The 12,923-nt window shown below is 42.4% G+C and overlaps 1 protein-coding gene across 2 annotated transcripts in view; it reads left to right on the top strand.

Annotated features, from left to right (window-relative positions):
- Positions 1 to 280: 280 nt before the first annotated feature.
- The window catches only part of alcama (activated leukocyte cell adhesion molecule a), a 56,808-nt gene continuing 44,165 nt past the window's right edge, over positions 281 to 12,923 (top strand). The window contains exon 1 of one of the 2 annotated variants that reach the window (XM_068600807.1): positions 281 to 597. In XM_068600807.1, coding sequence (XP_068456908.1) covers positions 540 to 597 — 58 coding nt within the window. In that variant the 5' untranslated portion in view covers positions 281 to 539. The remainder of the gene's footprint in view (positions 598 to 12,923) is intronic. The other variant, XM_068600806.1, reaches the window with a different exon arrangement.

Here is a 12,923-nt window from a genome sequence, read left to right as displayed (position 1 = left end):
ACTATTCTATAAATAGATCTTACATTGTAGCAGCTTGATGAATACCAACACATAATATGTTGGAAATCTTTAGATAAGCCTCCCCTTTGTTCCAATAGAAGTGTGATGTGTGGTAATGCTGCACTGGTGTCAAAAGTTGTTTGTACTTGACATGACTTGGACCCTCTACGCTTCCGCAATGTGAGTTCGTGCTACTCCGAAAATCCCCCATCAACTGAGAGTTTTAACTGTAGCCTTTGGGATTTTTTGCTGAACCACACGTGGGCTGATGAGTAACCATATGTCCGACAGCACCTCAAGGCAACATTAAAAAAAAAATCCCCGAAGAGACGCCTCCTCCTCCTCCTCTTCCTCCTCCTCTTCCACCTACTCGCAGTCAGCTCTCTGTATTTCACCTGCACTCCTCTGCTATGTGTCGGACTTTCCGCGCCTCTCCCAAACCACTGTGACACATCTGCGGTCCATACTCGTCCAGTCCAGACCGACTTCAGCTGCTCGTTGCTCGCAGACCACAGAGGATCCATACCGTCTCTCTCAGGATGGACCCCGCTGCTTTCCTGTTGCTGGCTCTCGTGAGCTTCGCGACGCTTCTTCAAGGTAAGCCTCGTTAACATCGGAGCACCGAGTTTTGACAACAGCGGGACTCGGTCCACCTGGAGCCTCCTGTCGCCACTTTGGTTACCTGCGGAGGGAGCAACTTCCACCTGAAGTTCCCGCGTTCCTCTTGGGACTGGTTCGGTACCAGCTTGTGGTATTCACGCTTGTTCAGGCTGCACGGACGGAATCATTGGTTTCGAGGGCTTTTCCCTAAATTTAGATATTATATTATCATATTAGGATTGAAAAGAGAAGAAGGGCCGAGAAGAAAAAATAATGACGCCGAGCTCAACTAATTGTAACTTTAGATCTCTGAACTCATAGAGAGCTCTGTCTGCTTGAGACAAGTTCCTGTGAATAAACCGGTAGAGTAGAGCGAGGAACTGGGTCTGAACCCCATGGCTGCCTTTTATTGTAAGTCATAACTTACTTGTTTAAATTCTGTGTAATCTAAGTCTGTGTATTCTAAGTCTCTCTCTCTCTCTCTCTCTCTCTCTCTCTCTCTCTCTCTCTCTCTCTCTCTCTCTCTCTCTCTCTCTCTCTGTATGTTTGAACAGGCCAATAAAAGGTCAGAGATAACACACTTTCACATTAATTTCATGACTTTGTCATTCAAGTCAAGGGCAGGGCCCTCCCATGTGTTCCCTCTCTGTCTTAGTGCTGATAGGCATCTTTCTTCTTGTGTGACAATGCAACATCTACTGAGTCATCCATTGACAAAGCAATTAAATATTCATCGCCCTTAGGGTGAACCCGGAATATTTTTCCTGAGGGTTAGTGAAGCCCTAATTTGGGATCAGTGGTTCAGTCCTGTACCCTGTGATATCTGATTCTGACAGTGAACATCTTTCCTTGATGAGAAAACAGCCGCCGAGTTTTGAAAGAGTTCACCTTTAGCACTGACGGCACTGACACTTACAAAGGATAAATCAGAATAAATATCCCCCAGTTCTTATCTTTGAGTTGCGTTTGTGTCACTAGACATCTCTCAGCATTTCTCTTTGTTAGAGCAGCTGAAGGGCTGGTGGCTGGAGGGCTGTCTGACTGGTGGCTAGGTGGAGGTCTGAGGTGGGGGTACTCGAACACTTGACACAGCCAGGATCACCATCCCCATCACTTGATGCGATCTGGCCTGTCTCCGGATCAGCAACTCCACAGGACGAGTGAACGCATCACTTAGTGTGTGTTTGTGTGCGTGTGTATGTGGGATTCACTTTATAAAAAAAAAATATATATATTTATCCTGCCCACAGTGACAGACAGCAGCGCAGTAGATAGCAGCTGAAGTCAGTTTCCAGCCTGATCTGGAGCATTCCTCACATCAAAGAGGGGATTCTTTCAAAGGGACTCTCAGACTTAGAAGTTTGAAGCCACGGGAGGCTTTTAGGGGTGACTTTAGAGGGGCAAGCTGCCAGCACAGATGTGAGTGGATACAAAGTGTTGGCTGTTGTAAAAAAAAGTAGAGGTGAATAAACACGGTTTGGGAAAGTCATCACTAACAAACAGAGAATGGCATTTAAAGAGAGGTTTCACCCAGTAGGTGTGTTATGCCGGTAATTGAAAGCACTTTCATATAATTCAACAGCTTCCTTGCCGTAATTGCAGCTTTGTTGTGTTCCACATAGTCATACATGTTGTGACAAATTCATATAGTTCTGTCGATTATGATGGGAAAGAGGCTCTTAAGACTGTGTGGAGACACGCAGCCTCCTCATTTATTCTAGTGGTACCACTCCGTAGATGCAGCGAGGGGCCAACGCAGAGGGCTTCAGCAAACAGGAGGCAGGGTCATCCGGAAGGAAAAGTTGAACCTGGAGCAGCTTCTGCCACAAAAAGTTCCCCCTCATTTGGCGAGGCCCACATTCCTGCTTAGATTAATGCCATATGTCTACCTGTGACTGATTGTCACTGTGATAACTTTCAAGAGTTGGGAAATTCTGTCTCAGTGACATCAACCGCTGTTTAGTGTTTTGTATCTTTGAAGCCTGTAAACTCATCTTTTAATAAAACTGGACTTCCTAGATCATATTTCATCTTTTACTGTTACCTGAGGCAACAGCAGTGGAGCCCCTTAGTGTACTCACAAGGCAACCAGTCCTTCATAATGGAGACCTGCAGTCCTGTCCGTTTTAGAAGATGGCCTTTGTTCCACTAACCAGGTATATTTCTCAGTGCCATTAAAAACACATTTTCTTTCTGTGGAAGTAGGTGGGGATTTTCTCTAATTTGAATAAATACTCCACATCAAGCAGCCATGGTGTCTTTCAGCAATAGTCTGAAGCACAGAAACAACTGGCAATCTGTTTGAGCAAGGGGTTGAGTTGCATTGTCTAACCTCATAACCTGCATACGTCATCAGCACCTCAACCCATAATATGTTGACAATCTTCAGATAAGCCTCCACTTTGTTGCCATGTTCAGCTTGTTTATTGTGGGATAGAGGTGTGATGCGTGATAATGCTGCACTGATGCCAAAAGTTGTTGTAGTCTACTTTACATGACTTTTACTGTTTCGTTTCGCTACAACAGAGACTTTTAACTGTAGTGTTTGGCTTTGTTTGCTGAACGTCACGTGGACTGATGAGTAACCATATATCTGACAGCACCTCAAGGCAACATCCATACTCCATAAGAGCGACCTGCAGTCCCGCCCCCTTTATAACATGGCTTTTATTCCACAAACAGATAGTGGAGGTCTACTGTAATTTTCTGGAAAATAATATTGTGGTTATCTGTCTTTCATCTTGGCTAAAGCTGCAGGGTGCTAATATGTACTGCCTAGTACAGCAGTATAACTGTATAGTAACTGTTTAACTAAGATGTGGGCCTGTGTCTGCCTTCAAGATTAATGACAGAAACCTTTATTGGCAAAACACAGGGCTAGTAAAAGATGGTGAGGAGAAACTAACCCGGAGGGGAGGCGGGACTTTGGCTCCCTGCTGTCCCTCTTTCCTTTGCTGTTGGTATCACAGACCAAAACTCAATGTATGCAACAAAGAGAGACTCATAAAGTTAAGTTTGATTAATTTGAATAGTTTGACTTTATTTCCGTTTTTGGCTTGGCTCAGACCCTATTACAATACCTGGTCCTCTGTTGTCAGGCTTTGATCCTGTTATAGCTCTGTTGACAGTTCATTCCATTCGGACTGTAATTCTATTCTACACAAGTACTTTAACATATTCCTACGTACCAAATATGCACAGAGGTGAAGCTCCCTTTTACCAATCTGTCCTCTCTTTAAAATAATGAAAAAAGGAGTTAAAAAGTAGGCTGCTGCTGAAAGTGGGGGCAGCCAGACAAGATAATGGATGAGGTATGCAGCCGCGTTTCTAGTTGCTTTAGCTTGGGGGACGGGATGGTTGGAAATGCTATCTGCCTTGGCCTGGCTCGGCTTGTCTTTTTCTGGAGGGAAAATACCTTTTGTGGGGGTCGGTGGCAGCTACCTTTAACCACCTTCATCCAACAATCCCAGTAGAGCTCTGAAAGGTCACAGTGTGTTTGAAGCTCCACCTTAATCTTTCTGTCAGATCTCTTATTCAGAAAGCCCTGTTCAGACACGTCACATGAGCATCCCAGAACATATTGTCATGTGAAAGAGGTTGAAGGGTTACAAGGTTCCTCTGTGCGTTGAGAAAACTCCACCTCCCATGAGCTGCTGCTACAATCATTTCAAAACCGTGAATGACATTCATTCAGTAGTCTAAGTAAACGCGCCAGTGTTTTATTTCAACTCTGAAAACCTGACAGTTCAAAACAAATTGTGCTTCCCAAAATAAATACATGGTTAACATTTATTGCATGAGGATATTTAATTACAGTCAGAACCAGAAGGGACAAGTTTGACGAATGAACGTTGACAAATTGATTTGAAGTTTCTGCATCTTTGAGCTGGATGGAAAATGATACTAACATAGACATGACACGTTTACATGGCAATCAGACGTTTTTTTAAAAGTTGTTGCTGAGCCTAGTACCGCTCCAGCTGGATTAATGCTTCAGGCAAGCAAGCAAACCAGGGAGGCAAACTGTGGCTTTATTTAATGAATCCACTTGTGAATGAAAACCACTGTGGAATAAATAAACATCCCAGAGACACACAGAGACTGCAAACGTCTTTAATAAGCTGTGCTCTCACAGCTGCAAAATTAAATCAGCGCGCGAGATGGTTTTTACACAGCTTTATCATCAACTTTAACTTCATAACTCCCCTGGGGATGAATAAAGTGTATATATATATATATATATATATATATATATATATATATAAACTTGAACTTCTTAAAAAACGATTGTCTTTTATTGACTTCAGAAAGCATGAACAGCAGTTACATTGGACTGAAAGCAGCAGCAGGAAGCAGCACAGTGGGCTGCTGATGAGTCCCCGTGTGAGATATCAGTGAAGCTCACAGCTCTATGCTTGTCTGGCCAGGGCGTGACCTTTCATGACAAAGGAACATGAGGTAACCTATCACTGCAGTGCAGCGTTGTTAAGTTACAACAACGTAGTTAATGTTTGTGAGACCCTGTCTTCTGAGGCCGCTCTATGGTTAGGCAGTAAGCAGTTCAAACCGCTTTCCCTGCTGCACAGAGTGACAAGAAAAACTGAATCTGGCCATCTTTAAAATATATTTGCCCAGTGGGGATTAGCCCTCTCAGTCCCATATGTCAAGGTAAGAAGTGTGTCTAATGCTGGGGCCTCTCATCGAGGCTGTGTGTTGGGCCCCCCTCCAGCAGCTTTCAACAATTCCCCCAACCGAAAAAGCACCTTGCTCACTGAAACGTCCAGGAAGTAGCAACAACAGTTGCTGAAACCAAATAAGATAATGGGAAAACACACACACACACACACACACACACACACACACACACACACACACACACACACACACACACACACAGTCAGGTGGTTTCCATCTTGTAATGATGTTGTGATGAAGTCTTTCGACAGGTCAAAGGAAGCATGACTGCATCAAAAGGAGAAGTAAAACATTTGCGGGTGAGATGCAGCTTTGTTAAATGTGCAGGGGAATTAGAATTCAATGAAGTCCATCTTCTCAGGAATAAACTTTGTGGGGAAACGGTCACGAAATGAGGCAGCAGAGAGTGAAAGCAGTTCAGTAACTTGTGTTTCTGATTCATTAACTCAGTTACTGACGGGGAAAAAAAAATCAAGCTGTTCTCAAAGTAATCTCGGGAGTTGTTTCTCCATGCATACCAGTGCTGTTTTAAATTACGATTGATTGAAATTGTACTCATTAATGGAGGAACTCTCTGCTGACAGGACTAGACTTACTTTACCGATAGAAATATCCGTGGGTACCAAGGAATGAGTATGTATTAAGGAATGCCATTAGATATTAATAGAGAGTGACAAGCATGGTGGCTGGGGGTGTTGTGGTCCACAGACTGGACTCAAAGTCCCCTCTTTTCTTTTACAGGTAAAAAGAAACTACCAGAGAACTGGCTGAAAAGCATTTATGAATGAACTCCATGAGGTACTGTTGGCTGATGGTGTAGATGGGGCAACTCGGTGTTGGTAGCAGAGCCCGTGCCCAGAAAAGCTTCTTCACACTGAATCGGTGTGAAGAAGCTTCTGTGATTTAGTACTATTCTCCCACACTGTTGTCTGCTGTCATGTCAGCCGTCACAGAGATGAGGTCTTCGATTAGACTTAGCTAAAAGACCTTCTTAATCCACAGGCAACCACACTCCATGTACATGGGAAATAAAATAAAAGTTTTATCATCAAGATTTTTAATTGAGAGAGAGAGAGAGAGAGAGAGAGAGAGAGAGATCCTGAGTGAATGAGTTAGAGTGAGCTTGCTCAGCGCACAAACACTCTCACTTCTGTAGATAAAAAGGTTATTCCTCCACAGAACCTCCAGCTGTGCGGCGCAGAGAGGAGGCTTTAAATAAAAGATGGAAGAAAAGTATTTGCAATGTGCAGCTCTCTTTGTAGTCACTGCAATGGAGTGAAGGGGTGGAACAAAATGTGAAGCCTGATCTGTTCGGTGGCCCATCCTCATTGACAAAAACACACAAACACACTTATCAATATGATTAATTTTGTACTGAAACTATACCTTCAACTCTGAAACTGAGGACTGAAAGCAGTTGTACCTCAGTGAGCTGACATACAACTAATATGAAACCAGTGCATCTCTGTTTGTTTTCTGTAAAGTAAACCCACAGGCTTGTTATTTATGAACGTGAGCACCTGCTATTTCAGAAACAAACATTCGACCAGTTGTTTGACCTGCATTCATGAGAGGTTTAGGTTAGCTGGGTTCTGTTGAGCTAAAAAAATAGAGCTATGCAAGCTGCCTCATGAATACTACAGTAATAAAGCTGGTCATTAGCTTTTTAATTATTTCATCTGTAAGAAACCTCCAGTTCACCTGATGCAGGTATGCTGAAAATGTATGAGCCTGTCTCTTCTCTGTTTGTTAAGCCAGTCAAATCTCCTGTGAAATGTATCCAATGTCTGCTCTGTGACTTCCTCCAGCTTTTGTTTTACTATATTGTCTATCTGCACAAGCAGGTTGCCTGTTTGCTGACTAATCCTGATCATCTTAAAGACAGCTGCATCTGACAGAGAATCATTTCTCCGCATTCCAAAGATTGTGTTACACAGTATGCATGTAGGTAGGGCACAAACATGCATGAGGGCCAGAGGGCACAGCGCTGTGTTCTGGCCTAATACCACACAGGCAGTCTCTTGCAACTTCCGCCTCGCTTAGAGAGTGGTGGCTGACAAAACGGCAGCCGAGGAAGACACAAAGTGGGTCATGTTGACATTGTTTGCTGCTTTTAATTGGTGTGTCCCTGTGGCTTCACAAAGCAAGCATTTATCTCATGTTTCCTCTGAAGGATTCTGATGCCTGATGAAAGCACTGCAGTTGTACATCACCCTGTTTGTGTTAAACCACTTCCAGATCAAGTCCCCAGCACTTCAGCTCCCTGTTTATTTGCTGCTGCTGCTGCTGTTGGATGTCAACAGCCAACAGACATGATGAATTATTTTGATAATTGACTCTTATTGTGAAATAGTTCCTATGTTGTACTTTTTGGGTTATACACAGATAAAGTACATGGTGGGAAAATGTACAACAACATTTGTATGGAGGACATCACTGAGGCCAAAAGTGTTCATTATTTTTAAGGTCTCTGTGAGAGTATATACAAATGATTGATGCACGGGTAGTTACCATCGGGATGAGAGGAAGTTTCATCTGCATAAACATTCCAAAGACTGAGGAAGGTTGCGTCCTCAGTAACAACAGCAGGTTGCTAAATCATCTGTGAGGTAGTCAGTGGGATCAAGTCTTACAGTTGGCTCAGCTGAAGCCACTTCAAAGAGAAAAGGTGCTTCTGTTGAAGTATTTGTTTGTTTGTTCTTTTCTTTTCAAATTGCTCTTACATGAGCTTAGACAAACAGCAAGTTTCTAACCGTAACCTCCTATTTAAGCAGAGATAGTGAACGTGAGAGATGTTTCATCCCAGCAGGCAAAAACTGTACTTTCTATCCGGTTCATGAGGCATTTTGCAGTCAATAAGATAATATTTGTGATGTTTTTTTCACTTCCCTCTACTTTTTTGCGGGTGTGTTTTGCTGTTATCCCTCCAGAATGCTGTCTGTTGGTAATCCTAAACCTCATGCAGCCTGAAGCTGCAGGCTTTTGGTTTTAAAGCTGACAGCCAACTCTGCTGCTCCAACACCAGGTTTCTCATAAGACTTTAGCTGTGGATCTTCTCTCAGGTTTCAGGTTTTGGATAAAGGAATACTGCCCGCTCTCATCCTCATGTTCACACAATCTGCAGTTTCACATGAATACATCTGAAGAGGATTACCACTTTTAAGTCTGCCGTTACTACTCATAGAACATTTAGATCTGTATTTATTGAGCATTAGAGACTTGAAGAGAAAGGGTTTGTCCCTCCCTCTGATCTGTGCTGACACATAGCAGCTCCATGGGAAACAAGGCAGAAAAGCGGAAAAAGGTGTCTGTCACTGTGTTTTAATAACACCATATTTGAATGAGAAACACCTAAATGTTATAATTGAGACAATTATTCTCGGGGACATTGTTAGACAACGGTCAGGGTCCCTTTATAACTATTGTAGAGTGTTTATGTGCGGTCTTAATTTCAGGACACCTGTGCTGGCGGCTGTATACTGTAATATCTTGTTCATGTGCAGTTTTGGCTGAATATCAAACATAATCTGCAGCTTTGAAATTTAGAGAAGTGTTCTATGTTGACAGCAGTTTGGCTCTGTCACTGGCCTTGTAGCTGTTTTTGCCTTCATGTTTTAAGCTGTGTCTGAGTGTCTTTAATATTAATTAATGTTTTAACTTTGATGCATCATATTGAAGTAATGAATCTGAAAGTGAGTGCTGCTCTTTTACGGAAGGATCAAACTCACAGATGCCATGGAACAACACTCTGAGAGCGTTACAGGTCTCAGGTCTTAAACTTGAGCACACCACCAACAGCTCAATGATACAATTGATTTTCTGAAAACTGAGATTGAGGGATTTGGGAATGACTGCACAGCTCGCCGTCCACAGTGAGTTTGGGGTTGTGTTTAATCGTCTCTTTGCTGGAGCTCCACTGTAACAGTATGTACAGTAATCTAGGGATTATTCTATTGAATGGTGCTAAACCCACAGTGAACCTGGCATTATGCTCGTCTTGATATTATGTTAAGTGCCCTGGGCTTATCTCATCAATCTACTTTACTAGCTGGAGGTGTTGTTCTTCTCCCTCTCTGACCCCGATTCTGTTGTTTATTCAGCATCACTCCTCCAAATCAAAGACAGGCTTTTTTTCTGAAAGGTTCCTGAGCAGAGGCATGACAGTTCTCCAAAAGTGAAGATGAGACATCTGACCACCTCCTGGTGGCTAGCTGTTGGTTTGAAACACACACTTCCATTGTGAAATCACAGTCCATTGTGCTCAGTGGGGCATGCGCATGTGCACTTACATGCACTGATAAAAGCATGCCCTGTCAACAAAGCAGGGAGAAGCTTTGATAACATCACACATGGGAGAGAGACTTCATTCTCTTCTCAGACAGACATTACTCCCTAATATCTATACATAGCTCTTAGCTACTATATATAGTGAGGGTGACGACGGAGACGACGGACACAGACACTTAAGGCAGTGGTTCTCATGCTTTTTCTGTAAATAACATCATTTTGTGACTCCATCTGTGCTTTTATAGTGACAGAATAAAGACAATTGCAAACACTTTCAAGTAAACCAGGTTGCTCCATCAGACCAATTCTTTTTTTTAATTGCAATCACTTAGAACAATGAAAATAATGTTCTCTGTGCAAAAAAATAACTAATATTTAGTTACTACTAAATAGCTCATTGTGGAAAACAATAAGCTAATATTTTTCTGACAAAACAGAATGAGTGCAGATATGTGAGCCATCGGGTTGTATCAGTATTAGTGGCTGCAGTGAGCTGTATTTGTAGAGGAAAGCACCAGCTTACCTCTACAAATATTTTTTAAACGGGGTTGTAGATTTGATAAGGCTGCTCTCACTTTAGGCTCCGTGTTGATCTGAGATGTGTTTTCTGTTGCGAGAGGCGGAACAGCAGAATAAACCTGACGGAGACTTCTGGAGACTGACTTTCAGCAAAACGCCAAGAATCGGTGAGTCGCGCATGCACAAGTTTAACCTGTTAACGCCATAACTAATCATTTACCTAAAAGTACAGGCAGTTCTCTATGTATTTATTAATTACTTAGTTTTATGTCCGTGTACTTTGTAATGTGTGAAGCCAGCAGCTCATTGTTGGTACAAGACACGAGCACTCCAGTGCTCCTAGTTTGTTTAATAATAGAACAAGGTGTAGATATGTTCTAGAGGAAAGAGAACCGTAAATGACATTTTGTGATCTGGCGCTATAGAGAAAATTACAGGGTGGTGGGGGATTTATTTATCTTTTTCAGCTAAGACGGGTAGGTGCTGCCAGATGGAATGTGAGGGCAGATCTCATACTAGTGCTGCTCCACAAGCAAGTTTTTCCTGATGGACTTATGTCCCACTGTACTCTTTGTCAGGAATTTCTTGACTTTTTTTTCAGAAATAGTTTTAGTTAGCACCCGTTGAGGTGCTTAAGGTGGTATAAAGTTGTTCAAAATGAAATCAAAGGAGTCCCAAATAATCTTCAAATTAGTTGAGGTGTTTTTTTTCCTTTCGTGGATTAAAGGTTTACAAATAGGTGATGGAAAGGCGTTTGTCGAATAAATATTGATGTAGTCAATACATGACGGATCAACTGTTCTAAACTAAATTTAAGGACTCTGTAAATGCTCTGCAGCATAACTTTCCCCAAACAAGCTGAGCGTACAGATGACATTGTCTACAAAAAAATCAGTCAGAAAAATCCAGCAGCTTGAGAGACACCGGGCCGAGGACGTGTACTCTGAACGCTAAAACACAGTGTGATGCCTGTGATGTATGTTTAGAAAATGGTTACCTGTAATAATTAAGAGACAAGACTGTTTCAGATAAAATTCCGAAGACATGATTACTAATCTTGGAATCCACCGGCTATCGGTTTGACGCCAAACCTTCTTTCCATGTGCTGCTCATTGTTTACAGTTTGATTAGCAACTGGAGATAAGAGACATTGCGTTCAACCGGATCTTTCACAAGTTGCCGGTTTATATGCTAATATAAAGTAAGAAAAAGCTAACTCCCCTCTCTGACTGGTGAGGAACCGGAGCTGTTGCGGGAGGTGGAGCCATACCAATTAGATATAGTCTGGCTCATCGCATGGTCGAGCCATGGTTGTGGATCCAAACCCTGGAGGTACTATGATTAGACATTATTGTTATTGACTAAAACCTTAAGTCACCCTAATCGTTAAAGAGCAGACAGCTCTGTTCACATAGTTTCCAGCTCCCCTTACTCATCATATCTGTATCTCACACAACCTATGCGTGTATGTGTGTATTTATATTTGTGAGTATTTGTGAGCTAACTGACGCACAGTCTGAAAAAACAGCTTGTTGCTTTTTCACTTCCGAATTACTGTATTATTAAAATCTGTCACTGAAGCTCACCATGGGCGACTGTGGCTCAGTGGTAAGCAGGGTTGTCCTTCAATCAGAGAATCGATGGTTCAATGTCAGGCTCTGCTAGTCCATGTCGATGTGTCCTCCTTGGTCAAGACAGTTAACCCCAAATTTCTCCCGTAGCTATGCCTAGGCGTATAGGTGTGTGTAAATGTTAGGTGGCACCTTAGCCATCAGTGTGTGAATGGGTGAATGATGACAAGTTAAAGCGCTTTGAGTGGTTGGAAGACGAGAACAGCAGGTCCATTTACCGTGAACACAACTGTCACGAGATGGTGCAATTTCCAAGACAGTGGCCTCCAGCCGCCAGACTGCTGATCCAACAGCACATCTCTATTTGGACATGAAACGCTTGTTTTATATATATTTATTTGTATATGTATATATACATACATACATACATACATACATATATATATATATATATATATATATATATATATATATATATATATATATATATATATATATATATGTGTGTGTATAAATATGTATTTTTATATCAGAACAGAACCAGGCTTCATCTGGTCCTGACCTGCTGTACCCTGCTGTTCTTTGCTCTGAGGCCAGGGGTATTAAGCTCTAATTTTAACTTTGACTGGATGAGAACCACTGGAAGCTCTGCCTCTTTGGCCTTATTGAGGAAATACCAGGGTGATCTCCCATGAACCAGTCAGAGATAACATTCACCACCACCAAGCTCCCTCCCAGGATAGTCTCAGCACTCAGGTATTTCATCCTGGACTACCAACACTCTTAACTTGGCAGCAGCAGCTTGTGAGTCAATCTTTCTGACATTTATTTTTCTCACTATGCACAGTATCTTTCAACACTATTGCTTAAAGCTGCTCCAAAGTTCTCCCGTGCATGTTTACCGCTGATAAGAAAGCAGGGTGGCATTTTTTTTAAAGGGATACTTCCGGAACGATCCCTATTTCTCCTTCTGGTCAAGCGATACAAAGAACACACACAGTCTCAGAAATGTCTGATACTGAAACTGATGGTGCAGTTTTCTGCCGTGACCACTCAAATATAAGATAAGGCTGTGAGAGAAATGTGCCCCGTCCCTATTTCTAAGCCCCCCCACGGAGATACAGTGCAAAGGTGCAGCACATGCCATCCTTCCTAATAAAGCTAACCTGAGGTCACTGAGGAATCGACTCGTATCTAGTCTCACTGCCTCTGCTCTGACTTGCACTGGCCTTTTTCTTTGGGCTCTCTTGT

Source organism: Clinocottus analis, unplaced genomic scaffold (genome assembly GCF_023055335.1).
Source record: "Clinocottus analis isolate CAN_PGR_092001 unplaced genomic scaffold, fCliAna1.0.p SCAF_5, whole genome shotgun sequence".
In the NCBI taxonomy this organism is placed as follows: Eukaryota; Metazoa; Chordata; class Actinopteri; order Perciformes; family Cottidae; genus Clinocottus; species Clinocottus analis.
Note: the sequence above shows the minus strand (reverse complement) of the source record. Positions and strands in the feature narration are given on the sequence as shown.